Source organism: Phalacrocorax carbo, chromosome 3 (assembly GCF_963921805.1).
Source record: "Phalacrocorax carbo chromosome 3, bPhaCar2.1, whole genome shotgun sequence".
NCBI lineage: Eukaryota > Metazoa > Chordata > Aves > Suliformes > Phalacrocoracidae > Phalacrocorax > Phalacrocorax carbo.
Window position 1 is genome coordinate 13,417,293 of NC_087515.1, and position 16,636 is coordinate 13,433,928.

The 16,636-nt window shown below is 36.8% G+C and overlaps 1 protein-coding gene across 2 annotated transcripts in view; it reads left to right on the top strand.

Moving 5' to 3' along the window:
* FEZ2 (fasciculation and elongation protein zeta 2) overlaps nt 1–16,636 on the top strand; it is a 31,903-nt gene that overhangs the window by 3,241 nt on the left and 12,026 nt on the right. The window contains exons 3-7 of one of the 2 annotated variants that reach the window (XM_064445863.1): nt 1,635–1,751; nt 3,163–3,307; nt 6,773–7,041; nt 9,782–9,862; nt 14,720–14,795. In XM_064445863.1, the coding sequence (XP_064301933.1) occupies nt 1,635–1,751; nt 3,163–3,307; nt 6,773–7,041; nt 9,782–9,862; nt 14,720–14,795 (688 nt within the window). The remainder of the gene's footprint in view (nt 1–1,634; nt 1,752–3,162; nt 3,308–6,772; nt 7,042–9,781; nt 9,863–14,719; nt 14,796–16,636) is intronic. The other variant, XM_064445864.1, reaches the window with a different exon arrangement.

The window sequence follows — 16,636 nt, forward strand, 5'->3', positions numbered from 1 at the left end:
CTGCCAGTAGAGGGAAAATCAGTTTATGGATTACACATACCAAGTTTTTTCAGCTTTCACTCCACCTGGCATGCCTTTTGATGTGTAAAGCCCATCTGTTTGGGAGCATTTGACATACTTTTTTCCCCACTTCTCTGTGTTTCAGCAGTATTTCTGGATGTGTGACAGCACATATGGACCAGCTAGTAGCTTCCTTTAACTTTCTTTCAGTGAATACTGACAGCTAAGCAACACTTCCTTGATGTGTTTGAAACTAATAATATGCTGTTGGACTTGTGCTTAAAGTATTTCTCTTCCTGTTTTAGTAGGAAAAAAAAGTAAGGTGAACTAAGCTGATTCATCTGATCTTTGTTCACTTCATAAGTCTGTGAACATTTTTAAATGGCTCTGACAGCGGAAGTGTTCTACAGCGGTAGAAGGAACAGGATTGCACAATTGCTTGCTTGTTGTATTTTTGTTAGATGACTTTTAAACAAGTCGTTCCCTGGTAGGAGTGTGAGGACAGACACAGGCAAGGAGTGTGTCTGGGTGGAAGGCCAGGTAGTCCTTTTGGCATCAGCTGTGGTTTGGGCTGTGTCAGGTGGTTCATCAGCCTAAATTATCAGAATATATTCTGACAGTCTCTCAAAATCTTTTTTCTGGAGTTGTCAGGAGGGGAAACTGACCTCCTTCTAGATAAACTGTTATCCTTGCTTACTATCCCATAGTTGTTGTCATAATCCTATATACATGCAAAAACATTTGAGGACTACAGGTGTTAAAGAATGTCAAAACTGGGATGTATCTTGGCAGTAGGTGAACAGATACTCTTAGTGGAGCCCTGTAATTGCATGGTTATTGGAATTTAGATTCTGGAAAAAAGCGGACATTTGACTTCATTCTGATGGCCGAAGAAATGCAATTTGTATGTTTTCCCTAGAGGCTAGCTGTCTGGGGTTATCAGTAGCATTTTCAAAATTAATCCAAAAACTATAAAGGTTTCTGAAGAAACTGGAAAAATGGGAGGAATTACAACAAAAATTGAAGACTGATACAGTGAGACCAAGGACTTTATACAGCCAGTCTTAATGCTTGTGAATTAGCCCAAAGATCAGCTAAAGCGATGAAACTCAAAACTTCAAAAGTTAGGGGTTGCAGCTTTTGGGGGCTGGGGGGCTTTTCTAGGTTGGTTTGGCTGGAATCTAGTAATAGACAAAGTGCAGAAAAAGAAAACCGCTTTGTAAATAAACTAGAATGTATCACTGTGTGAGAGTAAAATATACCTGACTTAAATGAGGGGACTTAAATATTTTCTTTTACTGTATGTATGTCTTTGGTCGTGAAGGATGAGCATAATTTGATGGTGTATATTTATATGGTGTTTATATGTTGAGGGTATTTAAAGACTTTAAAGGCTGACAGCTATTTTGACTTTCTCCAATTGCCATCTTGATTTCAGTTAAGGTACTTCGGTTTCCAAATATTTGACAGCAAGAATCATTGATTCCATTATTATGCACAAGGAATCTGTTTCATTCTTAAAATTCAATATTAGTTCCCTTTTTTAATATGTACATGTATTTTTTATATATATATATACACATTTTTGTGTGTGTATATATATTTATATAAATACACGTTTTCATGCGTTCTAGGTAAATGATAATTTGAACCTTGACCTGTCAGATGACGAAGAGCTGAGAGAACAGTTGGATATGCATTCTATCATTGTCTCCTGCATCAATGATGAACCACTCTTCACAGCAGAGCAGGTAAAGTGTTCAGTAAAGACGGTGTTGTTGGTGTAGTATTTTCTTTTAGTCTGTAAGTATTTTTTGTTCTTCTTCCTTGCTGTTCATCATAGCTAAGATTCTTGATTGTTCTTTATTTAGGTTCATAATAATGTGTGAGATTACTGAGTCATTCAGATTTGAAAACTATTCCAGTGCTTCAGGTGAGGTTGATAGTCCAGGGTCTCCGAAATCTTTACCCATTTCTTACCACGAATTAGTCAGAAATACTACTAAACTAAATACGTTAGTTAAGAAGCAAAAATATTTCCAGAATATTGGCAGTATTGTAGAGTTTTCCAGCATAACTGTATGACCATTCATATCTTCACGTGGCTTTGTGGTTAGTGAGAATTTTTTGAAGTTTCTGCCTAATATGAGAGCAGATCAACAGTTCTGCTACTAAGCTTTCAAATTACTTAGTGTCTAAAGGCTTCTCTTCCAAGTCCATGGATTTACTTAAACTTAAGTAAAAGTTAAACTCTTGAAGAGTGATATTGAAAATTGCTCTTCTGAGTAAGGTTAATGACTGTCCATTAAGATCCTGCTTTAGTAAGCAAACACAATAATATATTTTCTTGTTGTTTAAATGGTAACTGTGAACTCTGATGAACATGGTTATTAAGAGTAGAAGAGACAGGATTACTTGAACTGCCGCAGCTCTTTTTTTACTGTGAGATGAATCTCAACACTGTCTACAGCCTTTAAACATGTAAAAGTTGTTGTATTATTTAGTCAGCTGTTCAGTTAATAATTTAGCCTGTAGAAATATGGTCATTTCTATACTGAAAAGTAAGCTCTCTATGCAGAGGATTTCTGTTCTCATACTTACTGTCTGGCTCAGGTCTTAGGCTCAGGGATGTCAATCAGCTTCAGGTTATGATGAATCAATTCATAAAAGGTCTCATAAGCACAATAGATTTTCAGGTTATTCAGAGCCTTTTTTTTTTTTTCCTTAGAGAGGTGTAGTGAAATGGGGGGTGGAGGGGTAATTGATTTTTGGTTTTGCTTTGTTTTCCTTCAACTGAATACTCAGGAAAGGTATTCCAGCTCACCCTTTGGTGAAGTTCTCTTAAGCAGAACGATGTGTACCTTCACATAGAAATAACTGTGTACTTTCAACACACTGCTTGTTGTGAGATCTCCAATTTACCTTGAAAAGGTAGGCTTATTCTCAGTTCATTCTTGCTCAGAGAGCAAGGATGGGGAGGAAATGTCAGTAAAATTTTGTTGCATCTCTTCCATGTAGTCTTGATATTAGTTTCATCCAGCAGCATCTTTGCTAATTGAAAGTAAAAAAAAAAAAAACCCTTATGCTCTTAACAGCTTTGCTTCAAATTGCAGGCTGTTTTTTATGCAGGAGGGTTTTCATAAGGGTTTTCATTTTTTGAAGGTGATTGAAGAAATAGAGGAAATGATGCAGGAATCGCCTGATCCAGAAGACGATGAAACACCCACCCAATCAGATCGGCTCTCCATACTTTCCCAGGAAATACAGACCCTCAAGAGATCCAGTACGAACAACAGCTATGAAGAGAGTAAGTGATATTTATTTAGTATTTTGCTCTTACGCTTATTGAAAATAGTTTAAAGGGTAAGTTTGCCCCGTGTTTGATTTATAGCAAGTCCTTCTTATGAAATATCTGCATTCAAAAATATTTTCAAAATGCCCTGAAAGAATAAACTAGATTTAGAATGTAAATAGAAGTCTTATCTTCGCCAGCTTTCATACATTCGAAGACGAATAAAACTTTTTCAGAATTTTAAATTAAAGCAAAGATGCTGATGCTTCATTCACTGGAATGAGGTCCCTTCATAGGTAAAGTCAATAATTTTTATTAAACTTTATTAATTTCTATATTTTAAAGTGAGACACTTTCTTGAGGCCAGTGCACTGTGTTTAAGAATATTAGCTAAAGCTCTTAAAAGCTATGCAGTAAATAAAGAAAACGGTGAGTTTCTTTGCTGCTGTTTCAGTCACTGCAGCATATATTGGTGTACAGTAACATAAAAATAAGGCAACTGTTGGGGTTGGTTTTTTTCCCCCATAAAGACCTTGTATATTTTTCTCTCCTCCCCTTCCATTCCTCCTCAAAAGGCTTAGAAGTTAAAAAAACCCCCTTTGTATCATCTTCTACTCAAACAGAATCATCTGTTCTTCCCTATACAAAAGGAAAGCAGAAATTGCATGTATAGTTTAATTGTAGTAGGCTGAATGTAAAAGAAACCTGTGATTAATCAATTTCATGATGGAGATTTTTTTCATCTGTGTATTTGTCAAAATCAATTCTAGAAGGTGATGGGAACACAAAGAATATTTGCTAGGTGTTCCTCCTGCTTTGGTCCCTCTTACAAAGTTTGGTGCTTTCTTTCCTGTAGCCTGGGTCAGCAGTATAAATTGTGTAGAAGATTCAGAAAACTGGCTGACCTTGTGTGACATGACTTATGGTTTCTGCTACACTTTAGGTTTATGGAGGAGATCCCATATTCATGGTTGGACTTTTCTCTGTCTCAACTCATAAACTTCAGGAATGTGAAAGCAAAGTGTATCCTGCTCAGCAGGGCTTCCTGCTTTTCTGACGGTTCCATATGTCCTTAGCTCTGGAGCTAATCAAGCTTGCTTGGTATTTCATAGCATACTTATTTTGCTGTGCCCCAGGAGTTTATCTTGTCTGTTGCATCTTTATGGTCTAAAGGTCAGCCCTGACTGAACAATGCCTTGAGTTACTTTAGCAGATAGTTTAACTTTGCTTTCCTGTCTCTCGGGTCACTATTTTATGAAAAGCTTTTGCTACCTTTTGTTGTGCGTGAAGCTGCTTCAGAATTAGCCTGCATCTCTCTGAAATTGTTGCAGGGTTTTCCAAGAAACTGTCTGGTTTTTATAAGACAAAAGATGTTCACGTTTAGGTTTGAGAGCAGGAAGCCGAATCTTGTGTTTACTTTTTTTCTTGGACAGGAAAACACATGTATTAAGACAGTCCAAAAATAAAACGAGTTACAGCTCTGGTTACACAGGTGAGGCCTTTAGCCTACACATCTAAGATGTAATCCAAGTGATCTGCATTTCAGTTACTCTGTCTTCACTCACTTGCGTCAGATGAGTAGTTCCTATGTCGTGCTTTTGTAGGCTTTGATGACAACTGATCTATCATAAACAAGTCAGGATTGCAGTTAGGTGATCTGCAGGTATGCTATTGGAATAATTGTTACTTAGGCTGTGAAGCTGGCTCTTTAAGTGTTGTGACTCACTGGTGCTCTCTCTAATCTTTCACAAAAACAAAATGGTGCAACCTATGCTTTTTAGACTGTCCTTTGCACTGAATGCATGTGGAACTTGCTCATATATTATTACCACTGAATATACTCAGTTTCACAGACTGTAAGGCCTGTCCGGCACTTGCAACCACAGAGCACCAGATAATTTGTCACTGAATTTACCTTTCTTCCCCCTGCTTGTGTTTGAGTTCATGTTGCTGTTTGCTATTGATGACAACCAGTGTTGACTTTGCAAAAAGTTATTGCTGTGGTATGTGCAATGACTGTGAGCACAGCCAAGATCTGTGTTACAGGTAGAGGCCATAACCTGCATGCTACGTACTTAGCATAGTTTAAACAACAAGATAGGTGTTGGATGGTTCAAACTACTTGGAAATTAGATTCTTAAGTGTAAGGTACCATTACAGTGTTTGAACAGAGTTTAAGGCCTAAGCTACTCTGAAAAACTGGGGCTTCTTGCCAGAGAATTGCCTTAACAAGCTTCATTGCTTTTTCTTTAGAGAGTGAGTGACAAGGAACTTTCTCCAACCAGTTCTCCCTGCTGTAATTTAAGAGAGAAAAATCACATTTCACCTGTTACCTTTGATGCTTCTAACAGCTCTACTTTTTTTGCAGTTTGGCCTTATTTGTATTTTTCAACATTTTTCTGTAGGCATTTTCCATATGACAATTTTTTTAGGCATGACATTTAGACTAAAACAGTGCAACCAAATACTTACAAACATCTATGTAGTGTCCTTAAACAGATTGTACCCTTCAGTGTAACCAGGACTAGCTGTTTCACAAATGCCAGTGAAAATTATGATCTTTGATATAGCAACTGCTGGGACTTACTAGCTTCCTAGGTATGTCAGACTTGATTGGGAATGGAAAGCAGTCCTCAAAGAATGTGCTCGCTTTTAACCCAAGCAAGCCTCAGAACATCTTTCTTGGTCATAAATTCACTCTCTGTAACACATGCCCCAATAGTACCTTTAAAATGCAAACCTGGAGGATTTTTTGGTTTCCAAACTGACATTTTACAAGCCTCTGATTTAGCTTTGACCAATTCAGTCTCATGCTTTCTCAAAGGTATTAATGCTTATTTTTGACTGAAATGAGCCTGTCAGCTAATTTCGATCTAGGTCTTTGTTTCAGGCACTACAAGGCCAGTCCCTAGGCAACGAAAATTTGAAGGATTTTTTTTGTTTGTTTTTCTATTAAAGGCATCTAAAAATGTTACCATAAAAGCTTGGTGCAAGCTTTCAGTAATATACACGCCTACCTTAGCAAGAAGATTCCCACACTCATATAGTTTCTGTATTACTGCAGGAGAAAATTCCAAGGATTTTAGAAATGCTAAAGTGTTGGTTGTTGTGTCAGAAAATATAGAGACCTTTTACTTTGAACAGTGAGTGTAGGTGGAAAGTCGTAGTTAACAGAGGTGTTAGCATTAGAAATTTAGCGCTTACTTCAGCTTCCGTAACTACAGCATGCTCATGCTGTCCATTTTTGCAGGTTATCTCAGATTTCTCATAAATAAGAAGAAAGTTTAACCATCTTTTTGTTGCTAATCTAGTTGCCTCTGTGATGTGTTTATTCCTTGAGGAACATTGTTTTGTTCTATGTAGTTCTGGTATTGAATTTTTTGTTCTGAAAAATTTGAATGTTTTTTTCTTGTAATTCTTACAAGCATTCTTATACTTAAAATCTTGACAGATCACTTTTTTTATATGAACTATTTTTAGGAGTAAAAAGATTGTCTGTTGCTGAGTTAAATGAACTGCTAGAAGAAATTGAGACTGCTATTAAGGATTATTCTGAGGAACTGGTACAGCAGTTGGCTCTACGAGATGAGTTGGAGTTTGAAAAGGAAGTGAAAAACAGCTTCATTTCTGTCCTCATCGAAGTACAAAACAAACAGAGAGAACACAAAGAAACAGCAAAGAAGAAAAAGAAGCTGAAAAATGGTAGTCCTCAGAATGGCAAACAAGAAAGAGGTCATATGCCTGGAACAGTAAGAAAATTTTTGTAACTATACATTCAAAATATTCCTTTTTTTTTTTTCTATGGGAAGTAGTAGTCCTAGATTATATCAAGATACCTGGTACACCTGTTTCTATGCCTTCATTTGCAGACAAGGCTTAGGCACTTCATATTGAGATATTTTTATTTTTTTTTTTGGACAAGATTCCATAACACTTTACTCTTCCTATACTCAAAAAAGATTTATTTTTTTATTCTTTGCAAATTAGCCTGGAATTAGCATACCTTTCTTGCAAAACATACTGTCTTTGGAGGTACTGCTGTGTGTTCTGTTGTCAGTAGGTAAACTCATTTATCTGTTTGATTTCACTGTGAATTTTAGTGTGTACCACTGTTAGTCTTACAGAATTTTGGTATTATTGTTAGTGTAGTTGTACAGATATTTGTTGATAATGTTGGGTTTTAGGTAGGAAAAAAGTAAGAGCCTTACCCTGAATCTCTTGAAACCTGTGGCAGAATTACTATGTCCAGTGAGAGACAGGGGTGAGGCCAAAGTGTAGCGCAGGTGTACAGGAAGGAGATAATTTATTCTTTACAGAACATAACAATGAAAGGAAAATTGTCTTTCAAACAGAGTTTGAATAGTAGGAGCCAGAGAATGAAAGAAATTAGGTTATTATCTTGTCAATGCAATTTTTTCTTTCTTACCTGTCTAGTATAATTTTAAATTACTTAACTGGGATATTAATGTTAGAATTTCTTAATGTCTCTTATAGGATGCAGAAAATGTGGTTAATGTATTGTAGGTCTTGGTTAACTCCCAGAAAGAATGCTTCAGTTTGACATCAGATGGTTTGTGGGTTTGTTTTTCAAACATAAGGAGTAAACAGCTGTAATGAGACATGAGTTCTTCAGAATCTATTTCTAAACTTATAAGAATAAGACACCTGTGATATAACCCAAACGGAGTTCTGATCTTGTCCACCTAATGGAAAGTGTTTGTGTATGTAGCAAAGTTTAAAGAACTCTTAAGAAAGTATATGTCTGGAAAACAATACAAAATTGTCATCCCTTTGCAAAAGCACCATGAAAAGTTCAAATGTACTCCTTCTTGGATCTCAGTCATGGGAAAACAAAAAGTGGTATTCTAACTAGAAAGAAAAACAATTATTTGGTTTTGAAACTTGAGTCAAGTGATTCATAAGCTCTTCTGGTTGGTTTCAAGTTTAGACACTTGAATAGTGCTTGCAAATGTAACTATACGTGGTCCCAGTATAAGACACTTTCGTATTTGGTGGTTTCAAGATACAGATGTGTCAGATTCCTTTCTGAGAGGGATCGAACAAACTAGCTCCCAGGTTAAGACTGCAGGCTGTGTATGGGTGGTTCCTTGGAAAATAGCTTTCACTATCACCAGGATTTGAGAGCCTTCTCCCAGAAAGAGGTGCACGCTTCTTACCTTCAACACTCCTTTTTTTTTTTTTTTTTTTTTTTGCTGAGAATGTGCATACAGATAGTATGTTCAAGTAACTCCTTGAAGAGTGAGTTTCTGTTAATAAATAATGTATAATTTAGTAATTTTATTAACTAAAACTATAATGGAGTCTCATTTAAATACAAAGCTTGGAAGTAGGGTTAAACTTTCATACTCTCTAAGAAAATCAGTTCTCTAGATACTGTAATTGGATTCTAGTAAATAGAGGGTTTTAATGCTTTGTCCTTGATACAGTCTTTGGGTAAATCACTTTCTTAGACTTCTAAAACTTCTAAAGACTTCTAAACCTCTCTCACAAGGGCAAACTGGGGAGTAATGAAAAATAGGCAGGGCCTTAAGATACCTGTTCCTTTAAGGAAGATATCTTAAGAGAGTTAAGATGGCTTTGGTAACATCTATGTCTGTTTACTGACCTCATTGTGCTTTAGAAAGCAAATGAGTATTCCAGCACATTTTATTCTCCCTCCCATAAATAATACATTCAGATAACAGCGCTGAGGTGTGCTCATCATACTACCCTGCGTCAGCAGCTTGACAGTTCCTTCTTTCTCCGCTCTTGTCAGATGTTGATTTTTATATCTCATGCTAAACATCAAAATTGTTTTGATTTTTTTTGTCTTGTCCAGCAAGCAAAAAGGATTACAAAGTTCAAGAAGAACTTTTGGTTATATATTATTTTTTCTTCACTTGGATTCCATGATTCCATGTAATGGAGCTTAAAAATTAATGTGGGTGCGTTATTAACTAATTGTTTATATTTTATTACATTACAAAAAAATGGGGAATACTAAGTGTTGCTTCAGCCGTGGAAAAGGAAGCATAGAATGTTTTAAAGGGGTAGAGCTGAAAATGACTGCCTCTTGAAGAGTGTTTCTAGTAGGTGCTTAAAAGCTGAAAAATTGGTATCGGCGGTGTCTCTATAAGTATATTGCTCAAACATTAAAGGAGACTGTACTGTGGACTAAACTTTCAGAAATAACTGTTTTTTACATCTCAAAATGAAACAGGCTTAAAAGGCAAGTCTTGATTATTGGGCCTGCAGTGTGGTGGTTTTGATGAAATTTTGATGCAGGTATATTGCTTAACTGCCATTATAAGGTTTGGGTTTTAATTACAAAAATTAAGTAGATGAATGGAAAAATTGAAATGTGCTGAAATACATCTTAGAGCTCGCCTTTGTCATTTGTCTTTTATAGCCTTGATAAATGCTGATTAATAGTCTTCTGAACTTTTCTCTGTCCCTTTTTTCTTTCTGCTATGTTTTCACTACTTTTAGCGCTTCAGCATGGAAGGGATCTCAAATGTCATACAGAATGGCTTCCGCCACACGTTTGGAAACTCGGGTGGAGAGAAACAGGTGCTGGGCTATCTTCTCTCTTTTCCTCATTCTCTGCCTGCACTTTCGGTAGGAGCTGAGATCTTGAAAATTGACAGCAATTGAAGATAAATGCTGAGAAAGGAAAAAGTAGGCCAAACAAGTTGGAATCTGTTTTCTTCTCCTGCTTCAGGACTCTGATAAGCCTACACTCTCTTTCTCTCCTCAGCAGCTCAAGACAGTCAGGACTTGATATCCTGATGCACTGAAATAATAACCCTTATTTCTTACCCCAGACTAAAAGTCTGTTTCGGCATAATGCAAGCTTCAAATACATTTTATGCCTATAAAAATCTAATATCAATATGTATCAGGTTAGACATAGCATTTCAGCCTTCAGCATTTAGGACTTGGGTAATACCTACAACTGAAAAAAAGGTTTGCTTTCTTTTTTTCTTCAAATGGTCAGAGCTGATATATCTAAAAACAGAGTAGCATCTGTGTCTTTTTTTGCCTTTGGAAACTGCATGATGTTAAAAGCAGCCAAATGTGTGCCATGCAGATTACTGATAAAAAATAAATAAGCCGCAGGCAAGTTTGTGTCTCTTCATTGACTGTTTAAATGTTGAAATATACAGCACAGAGACCCAGATTCAGTGGGTATCACTGTAGATGTTACATATACCTAAGAAGCAAGATTCTTTTGCTTTATTTCAAAGTAATACTTAATTGTTTGTTTCAGAACTGTAGTATGTATTTTATTAAATGCATTCTGTGTTTTGGTAAAGTGTTAACGCTTATGCTGTTGCTCAGGCTTTTGGCACATATTACAAAATACTGGTATTTCACATTATTTAACACATACCCACCTGTTAGTGAATGCAGTTGTGTCAGAGGAGTGTGTTAGATTTCCGACCCCAGTGAGAAGTCCATTGAGGCAATAAACTGCCTGGTGGTTCAGAAGTTGTGGCTGATCAGGCTTTTGACTGGAAGATGATTGGAGTATCCTTTAGAGGAGTTCAGGAGGTAAAAGAACTCAAGTCATTCCTGAGTCGTGAGGTTAGAAATCATGGACGTACCCTCTTTCTCAAACAAAGGTATATGAACAAGATGTCATGAGCACATAGATCCAGCTGTTTGTCCCCAGCTTTGGGATCTTGAACACATGCATAGAGCTTACCTAACAAGAGTTTTCATCACTCTAAGTTATCTCAATACTGGTAAAGTATCAGCAGTGCTGGTTTTTTTTCTTTGCTGTCTTTGCCATTTTATAATAAATTACAGCTGTTTACCTGGATTTTTAGCTATTTTAAATATCACGTATTTTCATAAAGTGAACCTTTTTAGCTATGCCAGCCCCTCTTACGTTTGGTTAAAAGATTTCTTTTATATGCATGTCTCTATTCTAATATACCTCTTGTTCTTGGACTGCCTCCTAACTTTCTAGACTTAAGTAGCATAATCATGTATTAACAATAACACTGAATAACTCTTCCAGTCGTTTTTTGAGTTTGTTTACTAATGTTATTCTTCATGTTGATCATACTTTTCCCCTGATTTATCTTATACTATATCCTTGTTAGCATGATTATGGGAGGGTGGGCATTCCCCTTCCTGTATCCTGAAGCCAATCATGGAAATAACAAGAATGTAAAATGATAATATGGGGGGAAGGTAGGAAAGACACCAGCTCTTCTGATTTAGTTCTGGAAATCCATTTTTCTATGGCATTTGCTTTTTGTCTGGGGTTGGTTTCCTTTGGTTTTTTTTAATTGCATTACCAAACCCTGGCCCTGTTTTTTAAATATTGGTTTCATCTTATTGCAGCAAGTTGCAAAGTAAAAAAAGTATCAGATGCTCAGTTGGTTAGTACTGCTCTCAGAATATTCAAGCATTTTTTCAGGGTGTATTGTCATTCTAAACTCATGTTCAGGTGTTTTCTGATAGCAGGGAAGCGTTAGTTACCAATCTGGAGTTGTATTCCAAAAAAAAAAAAAATGCAAGGACAGACAATATTTTGGGTGCCTTAAAAGGTAGAAAAGTTCATAGACATAAAGTCACAGCATAAAGTTTATGGCAAGTTTGTACGGTTATTTCAGAACTCTTTTCAGTCTTAATGGTATTCACCTGCTTTACTATTTCCTGCGTATTGTTCTGATAGTGGGTACTTTCCTTTTAAAATCGTAGTCCTTTGTGTGTGTGTTTTTGAGACGTAAGTAAAAATGGCTTGAAATTTTTCAGTGTTTAAAGAGAAACTTCCAGTGGGAACTACCTGTTCCTATCTGACAATGCAGTTGGAAAAAACAACTCCAACTGCATAAAAGCCATTGAAAAGTTGGTGGTTGTTTCTGTGATCATATTTCCAGAAGAATATTCAACATAGTCATCTTCATGTCAGTTTTTAGGCATATTGGACACTTTTTATGGGTGATTACAAATTGCAGTGGGATTGCTGCTTATCATATTGTCAAATCTGCTTCAAAAATTTAGAGGTCACAGTAGACGTAACACTTGGGCATGTCAGTAAGCGACACTTTAGTCATTTCCTCTTCCTTTTCATAATATGTTATCCTTCACAGAGCAATTCAGGGAATGAGTGCTATTAGAGACTTACTATTGCAGCAGTGAAGTATTTCTGAGAAAAACAAGGTGATTTCTGAAAACTAAAATAAATTAGTTTTTTTAGTTATTACTATTAGAGAGGAAAATTGGAAGGTGGAGTATACAGGAGAAGTCCAGTGAAACTTGCCCTATTTATTTGTTGTCTAGGTAAAGGGTAGAAAGCCACTTAGTTCTGAAGGCTGGAAGTGACAGCCTGGGATCTGATTTCTGAGTTAGATCTACTTTCATCTCCGACATCTGCAGATCTAACAGCCTTATATCTAGCTATTGATTCAGGTAATTTATTAGAAGTGCAAATCTTTAATGATACCTGCTGGAAAAGAAATTGAAAATTGTCTGTTTCCTAAGAAGCATTGCATACTTTCCTTTGATGTGCTAAGTGGGTGTGAGAAAATGCAAAAGGAATAAGGTGGGAGAAAAGTACCCTGTGTTTGCATAAGGTCTTGGTGAGGTGTCAGTACATCACGTACAATAGGCTCCCTTAAGTTACACAGAATTGAGTCTGTCTGACTTTTAAGCAGAGGATATGGTTGAGCATGAGGTGCATGAGCCTACTCTAAACATGGCAATGGTTATAGCTGTGTTTGGCAGCACTAAATCTCCATCTGTAAAGTGAACCTCCTCACTAGGGTCTGAGTTACGCTTGACTCTTGCTAAAGTGCTGCTACTAGGAGAAAAGGAGACCTTGCATATAACGTGTTCTCTGGTTGTTATGTGGAAAACCACATATCTTTCAAGTTGAATGCGAGATAGAGGGTTGCTTTGCCTACTGCCTTGTTCAACCTTGTTCAACCAGAATAAAGTTCCTGTTAAGTTCTTAAAAATTGAGTTGATAGAGACTTCAGGAAGCTTTTTCATTAAAGAAAATTCTAGTGATTTCAGTGCTTTGGAAATGCTGACCTTCTTAAGAAGAATATGCATTCATACAGGGTGCAAAGTAAGATGTGGCCTAAATGTGTTTAATAAAAGTCTTACAGCAGCAGGGTTGCTTCAAGAACGTTCAAGATTTATTTGAAAACACATCTTGGTTGCACTGCGGGTAGGAAAATCCTGAAAGATTTAAGAAAACTGTGGGGTTTGATTGGTGTTTTTGTTCTGTGGGTTGGCTTTTGTTGTTGTTTTGGGGTTTGTATTTTTTTAAAGCTGACAAGAAGGAAACATTTTGGTAAAGGGTAAATAGAACAAAAATGGAGTTGGTCTGAAAAAACCTGTTGCATACCTGACTATTAAAACTGAAAATGAAAATAAAAATCAAAATGGTGGGCTCTCCTGTGTGATCAGGCTTGCTTTGTACCTCTTGGCTGGAAGTGTATAGGGTCAGAAGGCAAAAGTTGTCTGATTTCATTTTCACCTAACTGTAGGGCGGTCTATTTTCTTTTGTGCAGAGGATGATAGATCAGCTTTGGAGCTGGGACTGGGCAATGCTCTTGGTCTGTCAAAATCCTTGGAACGTTTCACATTCTTAGTAAGAGTTATGCAGTCACTGTGAAAATTCTGTAGGTTTTTCTTGAGGCTGTTCAAACACAGCATATGCTGAGTTTGAAGATTTCTACACCCCCCTACCCCACCCCCCAAATACTTGTTAGCTCGCTTGTACAAACTTGAACACCTTATTTCACGCGCCCGTACAACCTGCATCAGTTGTGCTCTGGAATCCTTTAAAAATCTGACTGTTACCAGTTTCCCAGATAATTTGAAGGCGACATCAATGTTCACCTGGAAATAATTTTTTTTTTTTAAATGCACTTACTGGAAGGAAAGAACTACTTTCTGATTTTTTGATACAACTGGTGACACATGATAGTTATACTTTTTTAAGAGCAAGTGAAAATTTTCTTCTGGGTTTATAGTATTGTTTGAGGGGAGGTGGTGGGAAGGTTGTGATTCCAGCTTTTATTTCCTTGTAAGAAGTACTTTAAATAGATGGTTAACTTCTGAAGGGAGGAGAAGAAAGATTTTGCTGTTGGTGGCTCTGAGGAAGAAACCTAATGGAGAAACTTTTTGCTGTAAACAGCTCCAATTTTTAAAATACTTTGTTGTAGTGTTTAGATGCATGACTTAGTGATGTTCACATCACTTATTAAATGTAAGTGGGCTCCTGTGATAAAAGCTTTGAGATAGGAGAGGTAGAATCTTAATCTCTTGTGAAATACGATCTTCTGAAAAGCTGCTATTCATGGCTAGCAATTTTCATTGCTACAGATTTTGTAAACTGAAATGCAAGCAACATAAATTGCATGAAGGGACTGTCAAGTAACCCTGTTTTTCATTTGACAGTACTTAACAACTGTCATTCCTTATGAGAAGAAAAATGGACCCCCATCTGTTGAAGATCTTCAGACATTAACCAAAAGTGAGCATATGAAGTTCCTTTCCTCTTTCTATTTCCAACTGTGGTTGCTCAAAACCAATGAATCGTACAGTTATGTCTTCCCTGTTACCCTATGGCATGTATGTAAAGTTGTGTGGCTTTCAGGCATGCATTTTGGCCAGTATTTACTTGTCTTCTCAACTTTCATGGCATGTTTGTTTTCCGGTTGTTCTCTGAAACCCTGAAGGCCAGAAATTTGCATGTATCAGAAAGTGAATGTTCTCACATTATTTCAACAGGTGGGCCTTATGTCAGTACCACACATCATGAAAGTTTGCGGTACTGTCTTATAGTACCTGATATACCCATGTTTGTTTACACTTGCTGTGCTTTATTGAGGTTATTGTAATGGCTTTCAAAAATTGGAATGGATGTTGAGACACTTATGAGTAGTTGTCTAATGATTGCACTTGACTGCCTTTAAAATAGCCTGCTTCTCTCTGGGTTTGGTGGGGTTTTTTTGTTGTTAATAAATATTAATAATTAGGGAGTATAAAATAGAGTTTTTCTATAGTGCTTTTAATTCCCCTTTCTTCAAATCTTTTTAGGCTAGATCCTCAAAATTGTTTATCAGTAGTAAGTCTTCTGGGTTTTTTTGTTCTAATTTGCATCAAAAATAAAGTTGTATTTTTTAAAAATCAATTATTAAGGTGGTTAAATGCAGCAGAGGATGTCTGGGAGTCAGTGGCATCTCCTTCATTTGAGGTTTATAGGAACAGTTTAAAAATAGATGGTAGAGTGCGTCAGTGTATCTGATCAGATGTCAGTGCAGGGCTTTGGATCTGACTATGTCTTAAGGTACTTCCCAGCAGCACAGGTCTGTGATTCCACAGGTGGCTGAGGGATGGTAAAAGGCTCCTTGGTTTTTTTCCTGTATTGTACAAATTCTGGGGTAAATGAAATGTTTAAGCAAGAATTAAATTCCTTTTATTTTTCTGCAGTAGACACCCTTAGCTGGTAATTCATACTTATTCTGTGACAGATATATTCTTCATTAATATATTGCTCCTGCAAAGACATTTTATCCTCTTGCTACCTTTAAATTTCACTTAAAAGTATTCTCAAAAATTCAATATTAAGCAGAGAGAGGTTAAAGCCTACTGAAAACATTTTGTGTTGTGTGATGGTTTATTAACAAAATGTCTTGTATAAATGCACTGCAAAAAGTATTAAGAGTATTGCCTTCTGTGGGCTGTTTGGAACTTGATCCTGCAGATTTCTGACTCTCTGTGCTGTTGTTAAGGCAGACAGTAAAGCAGGTGTTTGGGGTTCTTTGGTTTTTCTTTCAAAGCTGTGTATTATTCTGTAGTTATGAGCACTAATATCTCTACTTCAACATAAAAATTTAAATAAGGCACTTGTTATATTTCGCGTCCAGAGGCTCATATGAGGAATTTGGAGCAGATGAAGTACTGCTATTCAGTATAATTCTGTACTTTTGATTCTTTCAGTCATGTCCAGAGCACTTTATAAAGGATTGTCATTGGTTTTGTTTATAGAATAATAGAATCATACAATCGTTAAGGTTCAAAAGACCCTTAAGATCATCAAGTCCAAACACTAACCTGTCACTGCCAAGTCCACCACTAAACCATATACTCAAGCACCACATCTACCCTTCTTTTAAATACCTCCAGGGATGGAGATTCAACCACCTCCCTGGGCAGCCTGTTCCAAGGTTTGATAACCCTTCTGGTGAAGAAGTTTTTCCTAATATCCAACCTAAACTTCCCCTGGCGCAGCTTGAGACCATTTCCTCTCGTCCTATCGCTTGTTACTCGGGAGAAGAGTCCAACACCCCCCTCGCTACAACCTCCTTTCAG